This window comes from Salvelinus alpinus, chromosome 8, assembly GCF_045679555.1.
Source record: "Salvelinus alpinus chromosome 8, SLU_Salpinus.1, whole genome shotgun sequence".
NCBI lineage: Eukaryota > Metazoa > Chordata > Actinopteri > Salmoniformes > Salmonidae > Salvelinus > Salvelinus alpinus.
This window is the reverse complement of record NC_092093.1, coordinates 22,942,025-22,959,752: the sequence shown is the minus strand read 5'-3', so window position 1 is coordinate 22,959,752 and position 17,728 is coordinate 22,942,025. Positions and strand designations below refer to the sequence as shown.

Here is a 17,728-nt window from a genome sequence, read left to right as displayed (position 1 = left end):
GTAGGTCCAACTGGCCTCACAACCACAGACCATGTGTAACCACGCCAGCCCAGGAACTCCACATCCAGGCTTCTTCATCTGGGGGATCGTCTGAGACCAGCCACCCGGACAGCTAATGAAACTGAGGAGTATTTCTCTGTAATAAAGCCCTTTTGTGGAGAAAACCAAGTGTGATTGGCTAGGCCCTGCTTCCCAGTGGGTGGGTAGGACCTGGCTCCCCAGTGGGTGGGTAGGACCTGGCTCCCCAGTGGGTGGGTAGGACCTGGCTTTCCAGTGGGTGGGTGGGACTATGCCCTCCCAGGCCTAGTCCCAAAATTACATGTATTTACAGTAAGTATTTTTTTGTGCTGTAGTGGGGACAGCAACATTACCAAAAACGAGGTGGGAAACTTCTGTTTCAGTCCCTGTGTTGACATAAAACATGATTTGGTCTGCTCAGTCAGTTAGTGCTCATGCTGGATAGCCTTAGCTAGCTAGCTAACCAGGTTGGTTTGCCAGAATATCTATATTTAATCTTTACTTTGAAGCTTTAAGTTACCTCGGCAATGCTCTTAGCAATTTGAAAATTAGCTGCCCAGTCATGTAAAATCCATCTATTAGGACCTAATGAATGTATTTCAATTGACTGATTTCCTTATATGAACTGTAACTCAATGAAGTCGTATATTGTTGCACGTTGCGTTTATATTTGTGTTCAGTATAAATACATACTGCAATTACAACCATAAAACGTCTTAGCTTTGATTTTGTTTTTGACTTTGTTGTTAAAATTATAATTCTATTTTCGAGAGTCCACGTGTTGTCATGGATTTATACTATGTTTAACAACCAATCAGCAACTCCGTCACAAGGCCAGTACAAGAAGTGAAGTGGAATGTTATGCCGCGTTAAAAACAACTGGGAAATCTCCGACATCTGACTAAAGTGCGTTCAAGACAACTGGGAACTCGAAGAAAAAAAGAGTTTCTGACTGGAAAAAAATCGTTGTGAACGGTCATCCAACTCGGAATTCCAAGTCTGAAACTCGGGCATATTTCTAAAGCGCTGACTTTTTCCGACCTGAAGATCACAGACGTCATGATTTGACCTCGTTTTTTCCCCCGAGATCCCAGTTGTCTTGAAAGCACCATTGGTTAAACAGACTTCCACAGATACTAAACCGGTCCCCATGCTAGACAAGATGCTGTACTGTCAACAAAATGCGACGAAAACTTCATTTTAGCTCGTGACTGCAATGTTACCATGGATACGTTTTGTTTACAAACACCTCTGGGCTGTCAAAATTATTGCAGCCCAGTGGAAATAGCCAATCATGACTTCTGAAGTTTATCTGGAAATCGTGGGTTTGATGAAAGAACACCATTTTCAAATTGCTAAGAGCATTGCCGAGGTAACTTTCAGCTTCAAAGTAAAGTTTAAATATAGATATTCTGGCAAACCAACCTGGTTAGCTAGCTAGCTAAGGCTATCCGGCATGAGCACTAACTGACTGAGCAGACCAAATCATGTTTTATGTCAACACAGGGACTGAAACAGAAGTTTCCCACCTCGTTTTTGGATCCAACAATTCGTCCATTACTCGAATGTGACTGGCATGTGTATCTAACCAATAAGAAAAGGGTGGGTATACTTTCTGAGTATTTGAATAATAGACTCAAATGCAGAATAATGCTTAGCTAAGTAGTGTGATGTATGGCTTGAGTTGTGGTGTGCATTAGTCAACATTAGTATTATGAATTGTTGAGTTTTACTGCATCCTTTAACATTTTCAAACCAAGGAGCTGAAAGGGGAGGTGTGGCAGTTCTCCAGCAACCTCATGTGTTTCGTGAATGGTTGTCTCCTTGGCAACGAGAAGGACCTGACCAGCTGGGCTGAGAAGCAGTGGGAGTTTACACTTATCCGTCCACATGCACTATACCTGGCTCTCGCTGACGACTACTACTCTAAACACCTCCACAGCACTGGGGCAAGTCTAGTCTACACACTGTACTTGCATAGGATTAGTATAGAGTGACACCATAGACCATGAAACACACACAGACAGACAGTGCAGTTACTACAGTAAGCCCCATGGCCCTAAAGTACTTTATAACAGTGACATCATACCTACAACATGACATCCTCTCTCGCTTCCACCACAGCACACGTTTGTTTACATGGACATTTCGATCCGAGGGGAATCGGTTGGGAGATTACTGTTTGAGGTGAGACTACCCATTCAGATCAATGGTTACAAATGACAAAGAAGTTGGTCCAGAGTTGTATTGACGGCGTAGGTCTTCTGTCTCCCCAGCTGTTTACAGAGCTGTGTCCGAAGACGTGTAAAAACTTCCAGGCTCTGTGTACAGGGGAGGCAGGCCTGTCACAGAGTGACTTACTGCTGTCCTACAAGGGTTCTGTGTTCCATCGTGTGGTGCCCAACGGCTGGATACAGGGGGGAGGTACGGTCTACCAGGTCCTCTATCCGAAAGTCACCCCTATAGGCCTACATTGATAAGAAAGGACATACAGCACTGTATTTTACTTGCCATTGATTCCATACTGTATCTGTTTGCTGTAATATCGGTAAGTTTTAATTGAGTCATCATACGTCAATATTTACTTTTCAGTACACACACACACCACTTGATGTCATATTTCCCTATTGCAGATATTTCGGCACCAGGCAAAGGCAACGGAGGGGAGTCAATCTACGGGCCAACTTTTGAAGGTAGAGACGCAGGCCTTCCAAATCAAGTTACTACTCTACAGTATTAATACACATGTCTAGGGAAATGTATTCGGGTAAGTAAGTATAGGGAGATGTATTAGGATGTATGTCTATTTACTGTCTCCACACTAACATGTGCCTGTGGGATCTCTGCTAGATGAGAGCTTTGCAGTCTCCCACAGTAGGAGGGGCATCCTGGGAATGGCCAACCAGGGTCCTCATAGCAACAGCTCTCAGTTCTACATCACCCTGCAGCCCGCCCTTTGGATGGACAGAAAATATGTGGCTTTCGGGTGTGTACGTCTCTAACGATGTGTGGTATAGTGCTGTTAGTTGAATGAAGTGTATGTTTGTGTACTGCTATAGTGTACTGCTTGTGTCTCGGTTTTGTGTTCAAAAACCTTTAGGCTCGCACAATCTTTTGGGCGTCAACGTTTAACGACCTCTGTGGCATCGGGACTGTTCTGTGATATACTGTATGTCTGTATATTGTACCTGGTATTCAGCTGTTTTCATATTCTTTGTTTTGTAGTCAAGTGGTTGAAGGCACAGAGGTTCTGAGGAGACTTGAAGAAGTCCCAACCTACAATGAAAGACCCAAACAAGACTGTAAAGTAGCAGACTGTGGAGTGTTTGAACCCTGACGTAACCTTAACTGCACATTTTTATTAAAACCCAGTTTGACATAACTGGTCCAGCTCTATTTTATTCTTGGTATATTCAGTTAAGCTCAGGTAATTAAAGCTTTAGTCACTGGGGAATTGGATTTGTAATGAATATATACAGTACCATTCAAAAGTTTGGATACACCTACTCATTCAAGGCTTTTTATTTATTTGTACTATTTCCTACATTGTAGAATAATAGTTTAGACAAACTATGAAATAACACATATGGAATCATGTAGTAACCAAAAAGTGTTAAACAAATCAAAATATATTTTATATTTGAGATTCTTTAAAGTAGCCAGCCTTTGCCTTGATGACAGCTTTGCACACTCTTGGCATTCTCTCAACCAGCTTCACCTGGAATGCTTTTCCAACAGTCTTGAAGGAGTCTCCACATATGCTGAGGACTTGTTGGCTGCTTTTCCTTCACTCTGCGGTCCGACTCATCCCAAACCATCTCAATTGGGTTGAGGTTGGGTGATTGTGGAGGCCAGGTCATTTGATGCAGCACTCCATCACTCTCCTTCTTGGTTAAATAGCCATTACACAGCTTGTAGGTGTGTTGGGTCATTGTCCTGTTGAAAAACAACTGATAGTCCCACTAAGCCCAAACCAGATGGGATGGCGTATCGCTGCAGAATGCTGTGATAGCCATGCTGGTTAAATGTGCCTTGAATTCAAAATAAATCACACAGTGTCACCAGCAAAGCACCCCCCACACCATCACACCACATCCTCCATGCTTCACGGTGGGAACCACACATGCGGAGATCATCCGTTCACCCACACTGCGTCTCACAAAGACACAGCGGTTGGAACCAAAAATCTCCAATTTGGACTCCAGACCAATGGACAAATTTCCACCAGTCCAATGTCCATTGCTCTTGTTTCTTGGCCCAAGCAAGTCTCTTCTTATTGGTGTCCTTTAGTAGTGGTTTCTTTGCAGCAATTTGACCATGAAGGCCTGATTCACACAGTATCAAATTTGTCACATGTGCCGAATACAACAGTATTTCACCTTACAGTGAAAGCCCTTAACTTTCACTGTAAGAAATTACTTACAAGCCCTTAACCAACAATGCAGTTTTTGAAAAAATACGTGTTAACAAATAATTAAAGAGCTGCAGTAAAATAACTATAGCGAGGCTATATACAGGGGGTACCGGTACAGAGTCAATGTGCGGGGGCACTGGTTAGTCGAGGTAATATGTACATGTAGGTAGAGTTAAAGTGACTATGCATAGATAAAACAGAGATTAGCAGCAGCGTAAAAGGGGAGGGTGGGCAATGCAAATAGTCTGGCTAGCCATTTGATTAGCTGTTCGGGAGTCTTATGGCTTGGGTGTAGAAGCTGTTGAGAAGCCTTTTGGACCTAGACTTGGCGCTCTGGTACCGCTTGCCATGCGGTAGCAGAGAGAACAGTCTATGACTAGGGTGGCTGGAGTCTTTGACAATTTTTAGGGCCTTCCTCTGACACCGCCTGGTATAGAGGTCCTGGATGACAGGAAGCTTGGCCCCAGTGATGTACTGGGCCGTACGCACTACCCTCTATAGTGCCTTGCGGTTGGAGGCCGAGCTGTTAGGATGCTCTCGATGGTTCAGCTGTAGAAACTTTTGAGGACCCATGCCAAATCTTTTCAGTCTCCAGAGGGGGAATAGGCTTTGTCGTGCCCTCTTCACGACTGTGTTAGTGTGTTTGGACTGTGATAGTTTGTTGGTGATGTGGACACCAAGGAACTTGAAGCTCTCAACCTGCTCCACTGCAGTCCCGTCAATGAGAATGGGGGCGTGCTCGGTCCTCCTTTTCCTGTAGTCCACAATCATCTACTTTGTCTTGATCACTTTGAGGGAGAGGTTGTTGTCCTGGCACCACACAGCCAGGTGTCTGACCTCCTCCCTATAGGCTGTCTCATCATTGTTGGTGATCAGGCCTACCACTGTTGTCATCGGCAAACTTGATGATGGTGTTGGAGTCGTGCCTGGCCATGCAGTCATGAGTGAACAGGGAGGACAGGAGGGGACTGACCACGCACCCCTGAGGGGCCCCCGTGTTGAGGATCAGCATGGCGAATATGTTGTTACCTACCCTTACCACCTGGGGCTGCCCGTCAGGAAGTCCAGGATCCAGTTGCAGAGGGAGGTGTTTAGTCCCAGGGTCCTTAGCCTAGTGATGAGCTTTGAGGGCACTGTGGTGTTGAACGCTGAGCTGTAGTCAATGAACAGCATTCTCACGTAGGTGTTCCTTTTGTCCAGGTGGGAAAGGGCAGTGTGGAGTGCAATACAGATTGCATCATATGTGCAACTGTTGAAGGTATGCAAATTGGAGTGGGTCTAGGGTTTCTGGGATAATGGTGTTGATGTGAGCCATGACCAGCCTTTCAAAGCACTTCATGGCTACAGACGTGAGTGCTATGGGTCGGTAGTCATTTAGGCAGGTTACCTTAGTGTTCTTGGGCACAGGCACTATGGTGGTCTGTTTGAAACATGTAGGTATTACAGACTCGGACAGGGAGAGGTTGAAAATGTCAGTGAAGACACTTGAAAATTGGTCTAGGGTTTCTGGGATAATGGTGTTGATGTGAGCCTTGGTGTTGATGTGAGCCATGACCAGACTTTCAAAGCACTTCATGGCTACAAACGTGAGTGCTACGGGTCGGTAGTCATTTAACAGCTGATGCTCTCATGCATGCTTCAGTGTGACTTGCCTCGAAGCGAGCGTAGAAGACATTTAGCTCGTCTGGTAGGCTTGTGTCACTGGGCAGCTTGTGGCTGTGCTTCCCTTTGTAGTCTGTAATAGTTTGCAAGCCCTGCCACATCCGACGAGCGTAAGAGCCGGTGTAGTATGATTCAATCTTAGTCCTGTAATGATGCTTTGCCTGTTTGATGGTTCGTCGGTGGGCGTAGCGGGATTTCTTATAAACTTCCGGGTTAGAGTCCCACTCCTTGAAAAAGCGGCAGATCTAACCTTTAGCTCAGTGCAGATGTTGCCTGTAATCCATGGCTTCTGGTTGGGGTATGTATGTACAGTCACTGTGGGGACGGCGTCATCGATGCACTTATTGATGAAGCCAGTGACTGATGTGATGTACTCCTCAATGCCACCGGAAGAGTCCCGGAACATATTCCAGTCTGCTAGCAAAACAGTCCTGTAGCTTAGCATCTGCTTCATCTAACCACTTTCTTATTGACTGAATCGCTGGTGCTTCCTGCTTTAGTTTTTGCTTGTAAGCAGCCAGGTGGGGGTCAAAATCAAAAGTGTCAGTATCTGGTGTGGCCACCAGCTGCATTAAGTACTGCAGTGCATCTCCTCCTCATGGACTGCACCAGATTTGCCCGTTCTTGCTGTGAGATGTTACCCACTCTTCCACCAAGGCACCTGCAAGTTCCCTAACATTTCTGGGGGGAATAGCCCTCACCCTCCGATCCAACAGGTCCCAGACGTGCTCAATGGGATTGAGATCTGGGCTCTTGGCTGGCCGTGGCAGAACACTGACATTCCTGTCTTGCAGGAAATCACGCACAGAACGAGCAGTATGGCTGGTGGCATTGTCATGCTGGAGGGTCATGTCAGGATGAGCTTGCAAGAAGGGTACCACATGAGGGAGGAGGATGTCTTCCCTGTAACGCAAAGCGTTGAGATTGCCTGCAATGACAAGCTCAGTCCGATGATGCTGTGACACACCGCCCCAGACCATGACGGACCCTCCACCTCCAAATCGATCCCCACACAAACATATTTTGCAATATACTTAAATCTAAAATATACATGGTGTACAGTACATATTCGTTTGCTGAACTAGTTTTTTACTGATGTCCTAAAACCCTTTTGTTTATCAGTTTTAATTCACCACACCACAGGACAATTAAGCGGGTGCACATCTATTTACACCACACAAATCTGGGTGAGGGGTTGTTGAAAGGCCTACCCTGTTTTTCTCTGGTTTATGCCAACCAAACAACTGGCAGCCTTGCCTGGGAACTTTGTTGTTTTCTTTTTTATGTTTCTGTAATACCATGTTTGTAAATACTCTACATGATCAAAAGTATGTGGACACCTGCTCATCGAACATCTCATTCCAAAATCATGGGCATTGATATGGAGTTGGTCACCCCTTTGCTGCTATAACAGCCTCCACTCTTCTGGGAAGGCTTTCCACTAGATGTTGGAACATTTTTGCGGGGACTTGCTTCCACTCAGCCAAAGGAGCATTAGTGAGGTCGGCACTGATGTTGGGTGATTAGGCCTGGTTCGCAGTCAGTGTTCCAATTCATCCCAAAGGTGTTTGATTGGGTTGAGGTCAGGGTTCTGTGTAGGCCAGTCAAGTTCTTCCACACCGATCTTGACAAACCATTTCTGTATGAACCTCACTTTGTGCACGGGGCCATTGTCATGCTGAAACAGGAAAGGGCCTTCCCCAAACTGTTGCCACGAAGTTGGAAGCACAGAATCATCTAGAATGTCATTGTATGCTGTAGCGTTAAGATTTCCCCTTCACTGGAACTAAGTGGCCTAGTCCGAACCATGAGAAACAGCCCCAGACCATTATTCCTCTTCCACCAAACTTTGCAGTCGGCACTATGCATTGGGGCAGGTAGCGTTCTCCTGGCGTGATTCATCACTCCAGAGAACGCATTTCCACTGCTCTAGAGTCCAATGGCGGCGAGCTTTACACCACTCCAGCTGACGCTTGGCATTGTGCATGGTTCTTAGGCTTGTGTGCAGCTGTTCGGCCATGGAAACCCATTTCATGAAGCTCCCAACGAACAGTTCTTGTGCTGACGTTGCTTCCAGAGGCAGTTTGGAACTCGGTAGTGAGTGTTGCAACCAACATATTTTTTCCCACTTCAGCACTCGGCAGTCACGTTCTGTGAGCTTGTGTGGCCTACCATTTCGCAGCTGAGCCGCTGTTTCTCCTAGACGTTGCCACTTCACAATAACAGCACTTACAGTTGACTTGGGCAGCTCTAGCAGGGCAGAAATTGGACAAACTGACTTGTTGGAAAGATTGAATCCTATGACGGTGCCACATTAAAAGTCACTGAGCTCTTCAGTAATGCCATTCCACTACAAATGTTTTTCTATGGAGATTGCTTGGCTGTGCGCTCAATTTTATACACCAGTCAGCAACGGATGTGGCTGAAATAGCCGAATCCAATCATTTGAAGGGGTGTCCACATACTTTTGTATATATAGTGTATGTATATACAGTTGAAGTTGGAAGTTTACATACACCGTGGCCAAATACATTTAAACTCAGTTTTTCCACAATTCCTGACATTTAATCCTATAAAAAAGTCCCTGTCTTAGGTCAGTTAGGATCACCACTTTATTGTTAGTGAAATGTCAGAATAATAGTAGAGAGAACGATTTACTTCAGCTTTTATTCATCACATTCCCAGTGGGTCAGAAGTTTAAATACACTGAATTAGTATTTGGTAGATATTTGCCTTTAAATTGTTTAACTGGGGTCAAACGTTTCAGGTAGCCTTCCACAACCTTCCCCCATAAGTTGGGTGAATTTTGGCCCATTCCTCCTGACAGAGCTGGTGTAACTGAGTCAGATTTGTAGGCCTCCTTGCTTGCACACGCCTTTTCAGTTCTGCCCACAAATTTTCTATAGGATTGAGGTCAGGGCTTTGTGATGGCCACTCCAATACCTTGACTTTGTTGTCCTTAAGCCATTTTGCCACAACTTTGGAAGTATGCTTGGGGTCATTGTCCATTTACAAGAAGTAAAACTAAATGCATGCTCTTCAACCGATCGCTGCCTGCGCCTGCCCGCCCGTCCAGCATCACAACTCTGGACGGTTCTGACTTAGAATACGTGGACAACTACAAATACCTAGGTGTCTGGTTAGACTGTAAACTCTCCTTCCAGACTCACATAAAACATCTCCAATCCAAAGTTAAATCTAGAATTGGCTTCCTATTTCGCAAAAAGGCATCCTTCACTCATGCTGCCAAACATACCCTCGTAAAACTGACCATCTTACCGATCCTCGACTTCAGCGATGTCATTTACAAAATAGCCTCCAACACCCTACTCAACAAATTGGATACAGTCTATCACAGTGCCACCCGTTTTGTCACCAAAGCCCCATATACTACCCACCACTGCGAACTGTACGCTCTCGTTGGCTGGCCCTCGCTTCATACTCGTCGCCAAACCCACTGGCTCCAGGTCATCTACAAGACCCTGCTAGGTAAAGTCCCACCTTATCTCTGCTCGCTGGTCACCATAACAGCACCCACCCGTAGCACGCGTTCCAGCAGGTATATCTCACTTGTAACCCCCAAAGCCAATTCCTCCTTTGGCCGCCTCTCCTTCCAGTTCTCTGCTGCCAATGACTGGAACTAACTACAAAAATCTCTGAAACTGGAAACACTTATCTCCCTCACCAGCTTTAAGCACCAGCTGTCAGAGCAGATCACAGAACCTGTACATAGCCCATCTATAAATAGCCCAAACAACTACCTCTTCCCCTACTGTATTTATTTATTTAGCTCCTTTGCACCCCAGTATTTCTACTTTGCACACTCATCTACTGTCAAATCTACCATTCCAGTGTTTTAATTGCTATATTGTATTTACTTTGCCACCATGGCCTATTTATTGCCTTTACCTCCCTTATCTCACATCATTTGCTCACATTGTATATAGACTTATTTTTCTACTGTATTATTGAGTGTATGTTTGTTTTACTCCAAGTGTAACTCTGATGTTATATGTGTCGAACTGCTTTGCTTTATCTTGGCCAGGTCGCAGTTGTAAATTAGAAGTTGTTCTCAACTTGCCTACCTGGTTAAATAAAGGTGAAATAAATCAAATAAAATTTGCGACCAAGCTTCAACTTCCTGACTGATGTCTTGAGATGTTGCTTCAATAGATCCACATAATTTTCCTCCCTCATGATGCCATCTATTTTGTGACGTGCACCAGTCCCTACCGCAGCAAAGCACCCCCACAACATGATGCTGCCACCCCCGTGCTTCACGGTTGGGATGGTGTTCTTCGGCTTGCAAGCCTCCCCCTTTTCCCTCCAAACATAACGATGGTCATTATGACCAAACAGTTATATTTGTTTCATCAGACCAGAGGACATTTCTACAAAAAGTACGATCTTTGTCCCCATGTGCAGTTGCAAACCGTAGTCTGGCTTTTTTATGGTGGTTTTGGAGCAGTGGCTTCTTCCTTGCTGAGCGGCCTTTCAGGTTATGTCGATATAGGACTTATTTTACTGTGGATATAGATACTTTTGTACCCATTTCCTCCAGCATCTTCACATGTTCCTTTGCTGTTGTTCTGGGATTGATTTGCACTTTTCACACCAAAGTACTTTGATCTCTAGGAGACAGAACGCGTCTCCTTCCTGAGCAGTATGACGGCCGCGTGGTCCCATGGTGTTTATACTTGCGTACTATTGTTTGTACAGATGAACGTGGTACCATCAGGCGTTTGGAAATTGCTCCCAGGGATGAACCAGACTTGTGGTCTACAATTTATTTCTGAGGTCTTGGCTGATTTCTTTTGATTTTCCCATGATGTCAAGCAAAGAGGCACTGAGTTTGAAGGTAGGCCTTGAAATACAGCCACAGGTACACCTCCAATTGACTCAAATTATGTCAATTAGCCTATCAGAAGCTTCTAAAGCCATGACATAATTTTCTGGAATTTTCCAAGCTGTTTAAAGGCACAGTCAACTTAGTGTATGTAAACTTCTGACCCACTGGAATTGTGATACAGTGAGTTATAAGTGAAATCATCTGTCTGTAAACAATTGTTAGTTGTGACATGCAGAAAGTAGATATCCTAACCGACCAAAACTATAGTTTGTTAACAAGAAATTTGTGGAGTGGTTGAAAAACAAGTTTTAATGACTCCAACCTAAGTGTATGTAAACTTCAGACTTCAACTGTAGCTTTTTTCGACCCAGAAATGAAAGCTAGATAGAGATGTCGTGTACCCTGTATATGTGAAACAATCATTCCCCCCTAAAAATGACTTGTCTGTTGATTCAATCCCTCCTCTCTTTGAGTAAACCAAAGCAAAGACTCCTCCAAACCAAAGACTTGTGGCATTTTTAGTCCTCTAGTCCTCATTTTGTTGTGGTGGACTATACAGGAAATGGTATCTTGACCTAAAAGAGGCCACAAAAACAGTAGGCATGTTGTCCAAATTCCTGCACTGTAGTGTACAGTCAGAACAGAACTAAATAAAAAAAAGTTATAACCAGGGGCTGTGAGTTGGTTGGCATATATTATCTGTTTGTTTCATCAACAAGTGATTCTATATCAGCAGATGATATGCAAGAATGAAATCCTCTGGTTATTTCAATTGTGATTCATGACAGGTGTGAGTTTCTTTCAGGAGAATTAAACATGTTGTCACTTACCCGAGACAAGTTATTATAACTGTGCCACTCTGCAATGAAGTAGTATAAACAGGAGGTCCGTGTTTTTAAGTACAGTATACTGTGAAATAAAGTCAGTACTGGACGTCTTACTTCACGACATCTCTTTACCCCTCCCTGCAAGCAAGCAATAAAAAGTGCCACATGACCTGTGTAGAAGGAAGTAGCAAGTTAGCAACAAGCCCCGTATCCAGCAGATATCCAGATCTCTCTTGCGACTATAATTCGGGTAGAACAAATTGAGGAAAAATAGAAATTAAACAACATGTTCTTAAAACTTGTGTACGCTACATTGGTACTCGCATTGGTGAGTGCAACAACAGCTGCAGACGTAGGTAAGTTTGCGACCTACGAAGCACAGCACAACCTGTTCTTGCGCTTTCTGCATTGGAAAGCCAGCGAGCGAGCTAGCTAACTAAGGAGAGGTAACTGCGCGAGACGTTTGAGTGCATATTTATGTCACATGTCTATCTAGTTCCCCCGAATGTGACTGCAAACAGTTTGTTTAAATTATTTGTGCGAATCCCACGTGTTGTCAAATCAGGTCAAGCTAGTTGGTTTTTATAAGGATATGTACGGAGCTTAGCCAGCTAGCTAACAGACTGCCCGCGCGCGACATCAAGCAGCCCACGTTATCGTCCTCTAACTAGCTTTTAGAATAAAAAAAATACTAACGCCAGCCAGCAACCCTAAACTTACAGGCAAATGTATCGCTTTTAATTGTCCCTTTCACAACAACTTTCGAAAATGGATGGTTAGTGAATCGGCCAGCTATTCTCTTGTTGCCCATGTCCAGCTGGCTGTTATCATATGCAACAACAAACCTGTCAGCCTTGCGTCACATTAGACTTTTGTTGCGTTATGAAGCTCTAGTTAGTTAGCTATGAAGCTACACAAGTCACACGAACAGAGGGACAATGTTAAAGTCCCTCATTGACACAGGTATTTTAAATGTAATGCACTTGATGTTGACATGACCTTTCTCACCTCGTAACGTTAGACTGATTTCATGTACAAGGAATCGCTGAGTAACTTTACCACTCCCTGTGACTAACGATTTACATACAGTTGATGAGTAATGTTTTGCCTAGTAAATATCTCCCTGGTAGGTCCAATTAGGTCTATATCCGTTAAAGTTGGGCAAATTACATCTAACCTTAGTTATACACTTGTAATTACTTATGTTAATTGATGTTTCCCGTTTCAGTTGAATGTGCTGCACTTGATTGTGAAGCATGTGTTGGTGACTGTCAATGGATGAACTGCACATGTAAGTACCTACTTTTCCTGCTCCTGCATGCATGATATTGTGGTGAAGAGTCATACATTTTGGCATGTAAGCTTAAGCCTACAATTTCCTGGGCCATACTGTAATTTTAATTTAGGAACATTAAACTACCAGACAGTATCGTTCTCTTTCAGGTACATTGTAAGCCAGTTGATTCTGTTTATTGACAATGTCATTCCAAAGGATCAAGAGGTAGCCATTTTGAGATGCAAGTCAAAAAGGACTGGGACAATGGGCCATTTGGGCAAGGCAGTGAACAGAGAAATGTGTCCTTAGTAAAAGTGTCTGCTTAGGTAGTTTAAGAAGCTACTAGGACATTTAGCCTCAAACCTCTTCCACACCAGCCATTTTAGAGAGTACAGATATATCTGCTGGTCCTTGGACAAGAACACTTTGCTACACAATTATCTCATTATGATAATGGAAATGCCTGGTCAGACTATCATGATAAATGTCTTGATATTGTGGTCTCAAAATCTCCAGTGGGGATGTTTGTTAGTTTTTAGGCTTTGGTCGATGGTGTGATATACTAAGCTCCTAGATGCCTGAGTCATACAGTATAATTAAGCAATAAGGCACGGGGGGGGGGGGGCGTGTGGTATATGGCCAATATACCACGCCTAAGGATTGTTCTTAGGCACGACTTTGCGGTGTGCCTGGACACAGCCCTTAGCCGTGGTATATTGGCCATATACCACAAACCCTCAAGGTGCCTTATTGCTATTATTAACTGGTTATCAATGTAATTAGAGCAGTAAAAATAAATGTTTTGTCATACCCGTGGTATACGGTCTGATATACCACATCTGTCAGCCAATCAGCATTCAGGGCTCTAACCACCCAGTTTATAAGTCTTTATATAGCCAGCCAACAGCCTGCTGCTCTGACTGCCACATCCAAACTCTGTTTGCCTGTGGATGTTATCAGCCCAGTGAATTGAGGTTACAGGTTGTTTTAATTGGGTTTTGTAAGCCAAGCCCAGATCATTGCCCATGACACAGTGCTGAGTGATAAAGGTGAACAGGTGCGTCATTCCCAGGTATGTGCGTGCCTGTGTGTGTGATGCTGAGAAGAAGCCGAGCAAATCCGATTGTGTGTTTTAGGAGGTGGTGCCATTTAAGCTACGTAGAGTTGTGGGATGTTTTTAGAGAGCCTGTGTGTCTGTCATCATGATTTGCATAATTTACTTCAACATAGCAAACTACATATTATAGGACTATCTAAATTGTGGGTGTGGTAAGTTGACTAGAAGGTTCCAGGCACATTATCCTCCTTGATTATGTGGACTAAGCTGAGTGTAGGCCCTCAGTTTTTGCGGTTACCACTAAAAAGAGGATGATCCCAGCTGCTACTGTATTTATTTCTCGGCTGCACTATAAAACCGCAGTAGCCTACCCGGCATGATTTGAAAAATGATCTGCGGGAAAGCAGCTTCCATTCGCTATTCGAGTGCATATGGACGTCTGTTTTTTTTATCCTGCCCATTTGTTAATAGGCCCTTCTAAATCGAAACATGTTGAATATTAGAGTGAAATATGATCACTTGAAAAGAGACCAGCGTGTGCAGCCTGAGGCAAGGAACAGAGCGTAAGCGGGCCAAATTAGGCCCGTGGGCCGCCAGTTGGGGAACCCTGGCCTATGGCATGGCGTATAGCCAGATGACATACTCCTATCCTGTTTTACTGAAATTCAGTTAAAGTTGGCAGTTTACATGCACTTAAGTTGGAGTCATTAAAACTCATTTCTCAACCACTCCACAAATTCTTGTAAACAAACTATAGTTTTGGCAAGTCGGTTAGGACATCTACTTTGTGCACGACACAAGTAATTTTTCTAACAATTGTTTACAGACAGATTATTTCACTTCTAATTCACTGTATCACAATTCCAGTGGGTCAGAAGTTTACATACACTAAGTTGACTGTGCCTTTAAACAGCTTGGAAAATTCCAGAAAATGATGTCATGGCTTTAGAAGCTTCCGATAGGCTTATTGACATAATTTGAGTCAATTGGAGGTGTGTGGCTGTATTTCAAGGCCTACCTTCAAACTCAGTGCCTCTTTGCTTGACATCATGGGAAAATCTAAAGAAATCAGCCAAGGCCTCAGAAATAAATTGTAGACCACAAGTCTGGTTCATCCCTGGGAGCAATTTCCAAACGCCTGATGGTACCACGTTCATCTGTACAAACAATAGTACGCAACTATAAACACTATGGGACCACACAGCCGTCATACCACTCAGGAAGGAGACGCGTTCTGTTTCCTGGAGATGAACGTACTTTGGTGCAAACTGTTTGGCCATAATGACCATCGTTATGTTTGGAGGAAAAGGGGGGATGCTTGCAAGCCGACGAACACCATCCCAACCGTGAAGCACGGGGATGATGGCATCATGTTGTTGGGGTGCTTTGCTGCAGGAGGGACTGGTGATCTTCACAAAATAAATGTCATCATGAGGCAGGAAAATTATGTGGATATATTGAAGCAACATCTCAAGACATCAGTCAGGAAGTTAAAGCTTGGTCTCAAATGGGTCTTCCGAAGGGACAATGACCCCAAGCATACTTCCAAAGTTGTGGCAAAATGGCTTAAGGACAACAAAGTCAAGGTATAGGAGTGGCCATCACAAAGCCCTGCCCTCAATCCTATAGAAAATGTGCGGGCAGAACTGAAAAAGCGTGTGCAAGCAAGGAGGCCTACAAACCTGACTCAGTTACACCAGCTCTGTCAGGAGGAATGGGCTAAAATTCACCCAACTTATTGTGGGAAGCTTGTAGAAGGCTACCGGAAACGGTTGACCCAAGTTAAACACTTTAAAGGCAATGCTACCAAATACTAATTGAGTGCATGTAAACTTCTGACCCACTGGGAGTGTGATGAAAGAAATTAAAGCTGAAATAAATAATTCTCTCCTATTATTCTGACATTACACATTCTTAAAATAAAGTGGTGATCCTAACTGACCTAAAACAGGGAATTTTTACTAGGATTAAATGTCAGGAATTGTGAAACTGAGTTAAAATTTATTTGGCTAAGGTGTATGTAAACTTCCGACTTCAACTGTACATTTTATTCATATCATAATGTTTCTTTCGACCTGCCTAAAATAAATAATGGATTTATTGTGATGGTGTATATTAAATGGATTTATTAGATTTTTTTATATATAAAAAGAAGTTTCTGTGTGGGTCTAGATTTTTTTTATGCAGATGTTCCAAAGGCGTGCATCAGCGGCTTGTATGCATCAGCGACGCTAAAAGTATTTCAAAACTGTAATATCTTATGCTTCACGGAGTCATGGCTAAACGACGACACTATATACATACAGCTGGCTGCTTATACGCTGTACTGGCAGGATAGAACAGCAGTGTCTGGTAAAACAAGGGGCGGCGGGCTATGTATTTTTGTAAATAACATCTGGTGCATGATATCTAAGGAAGTCTCGAGATTTTGCTCGTCAAGGTTTTGCTCGCCTGAGGTAGAGTATCTCATGATAAGCTGTAGACCACACGATCTACCTAGATAGTTTTCATCTGTATTTTTCGTAGCTGTCTACATAGTGCCAGGCTCTGACTGTGGTGGTAAGACAGCATTGAATGAGCTATATTCCGCCATAAGAAAACGCTCACCCAGAGGCAGCGCTCCTAGTAGCTGGGGACTTAAATCCATTTTACCAAATTTCTATCAGCATGTTGAATGTGCAACCAGAAGAAAAAAAACTTGACCACCTTTACTCCACACACAGAGACGCATACAAAGTAGAGGTCGACCGATTAATCGGAATGGCCGTTTAATTAGGGCCGATTTCAAGTTTTCATAACAATCGGAAATCGGTAATTTTGGACGCCGATCATTTAAATAAATAAAAAAATTATATTCATTAAAAAATATATATATAATAATGTACGCCTTTATTTAACTAAAGTCAGTTAAGAACACATTCTTATTTTCAGTGACGGCCTAGGAACGGTGGGTTAACTGCCTTGTTCAGGGGCAGAACGACAGACTTTTACCTTGTCAGCTCAGGGATTCAATCTTGCAACCTTACGGTTAACTAGTCCAACGCTCTAACCACCTGCCTCACGAGGAGCCCGCCTGTTACGCGAATGCAGTAAGAAGCCACGGTATGTTGCTAGCTAGCATTAAACTTATCTTATAAAAAATAATCAATCAATCATAATCACTAGTTAACTACAAATGGTTGATGATATTACTAGTTTATCTAGTGTGTCCTGTGTTGCATATAATCGATGCAGTGCGCATTCGCGAAAAAGGACTGTCGTTGCTCCAACGTGTACCTAACCATAAACATCAATGCCTTTCTTAAAATCAATACACAGACGTATATAATTTTTAAACCTGCATATTTAGCTAAAAGAAATCCAGGTTAGCAGGCAATATTAACCAGGTGAAATTGTCACTTCTCTTGCGCAACTGTTTGGGTCGCCTGGGTCGTTGCGAACTAATTTGCCAGAATTTTACGTAATTATGACAACATTGAAGGTTGTGCAATGTAACAGGAATATTTAGACTGATGGATGCCACCCGTTAGATAAAATACGGAACGGTTCCGTATTTCACTGAAAGAATAAATGTTTTCTTTTCGAGATGATAGTTTCCGGATTCGACCATATTAATGACCTAAGG

General features: G+C 43.5%; 2 protein-coding genes and 1 long non-coding RNA gene across 4 annotated transcripts in view; 2 read left to right on the top strand and 1 right to left on the bottom strand.

Moving 5' to 3' along the window:
• The first annotated feature begins 685 nt into the window (after positions 1 to 685).
• Positions 686 to 3,400, top strand: ppil6 (peptidylprolyl isomerase (cyclophilin)-like 6). Its single transcript, XM_071413023.1, has 8 exons — positions 686 to 1,390; positions 1,525 to 1,620; positions 1,779 to 1,967; positions 2,143 to 2,205; positions 2,295 to 2,442; positions 2,652 to 2,711; positions 2,869 to 3,004; positions 3,244 to 3,400. The coding sequence occupies exons 1-8, from the start codon at positions 1,313 to 1,315 to the stop codon at positions 3,353 to 3,355; spliced, it is 882 nt and encodes a 293-aa protein (XP_071269124.1). The 5' UTR covers positions 686 to 1,312; the 3' UTR covers positions 3,356 to 3,400.
• LOC139582741 (uncharacterized) lies at positions 2,047 to 11,959 on the bottom strand. Its single transcript, XR_011676415.1, has 3 exons — positions 11,774 to 11,959; positions 3,207 to 3,294; positions 2,047 to 2,486 (listed from the first exon to the last, which is right to left on the bottom strand). It is a non-coding gene; the product is annotated as an uncharacterized lncRNA (long non-coding RNA).
• The window catches only part of cd164 (CD164 molecule, sialomucin), a 20,986-nt gene continuing 15,130 nt past the window's right edge, over positions 11,873 to 17,728 (top strand). For both annotated transcript variants that reach the window (XM_071413025.1, XM_071413024.1), the window contains exons 1-2: positions 11,873 to 12,126; positions 12,999 to 13,061. In XM_071413025.1, the coding sequence (XP_071269126.1) occupies positions 12,057 to 12,126; positions 12,999 to 13,061 (133 nt within the window). In that variant the 5' untranslated portion in view covers positions 11,873 to 12,056. The remainder of the gene's footprint in view (positions 12,127 to 12,998; positions 13,062 to 17,728) is intronic.

What these genes read in the sequence shown, in the direction of transcription:
- ppil6 (XM_071413023.1), top strand. Translation starts at nt 1,313, where the DNA reads ATGACTTCTGAAGTTTATCTGGAAATCGTGGGTTTGATGAAAGAACAC. An exon ending in ATCTAACCAATAAGAAAAGG is followed by an intron (nt 1,621 to 1,778) that starts GTGGGTATACTT and finishes TTTCAAACCAAG; the next exon opens with GAGCTGAAAGGGGAGGTGTG. An exon ending in AGAAAATATGTGGCTTTCGG is followed by an intron (nt 3,005 to 3,243) that starts GTGTGTACGTCT and finishes TTTGTTTTGTAG; the next exon opens with TCAAGTGGTTGAAGGCACAG.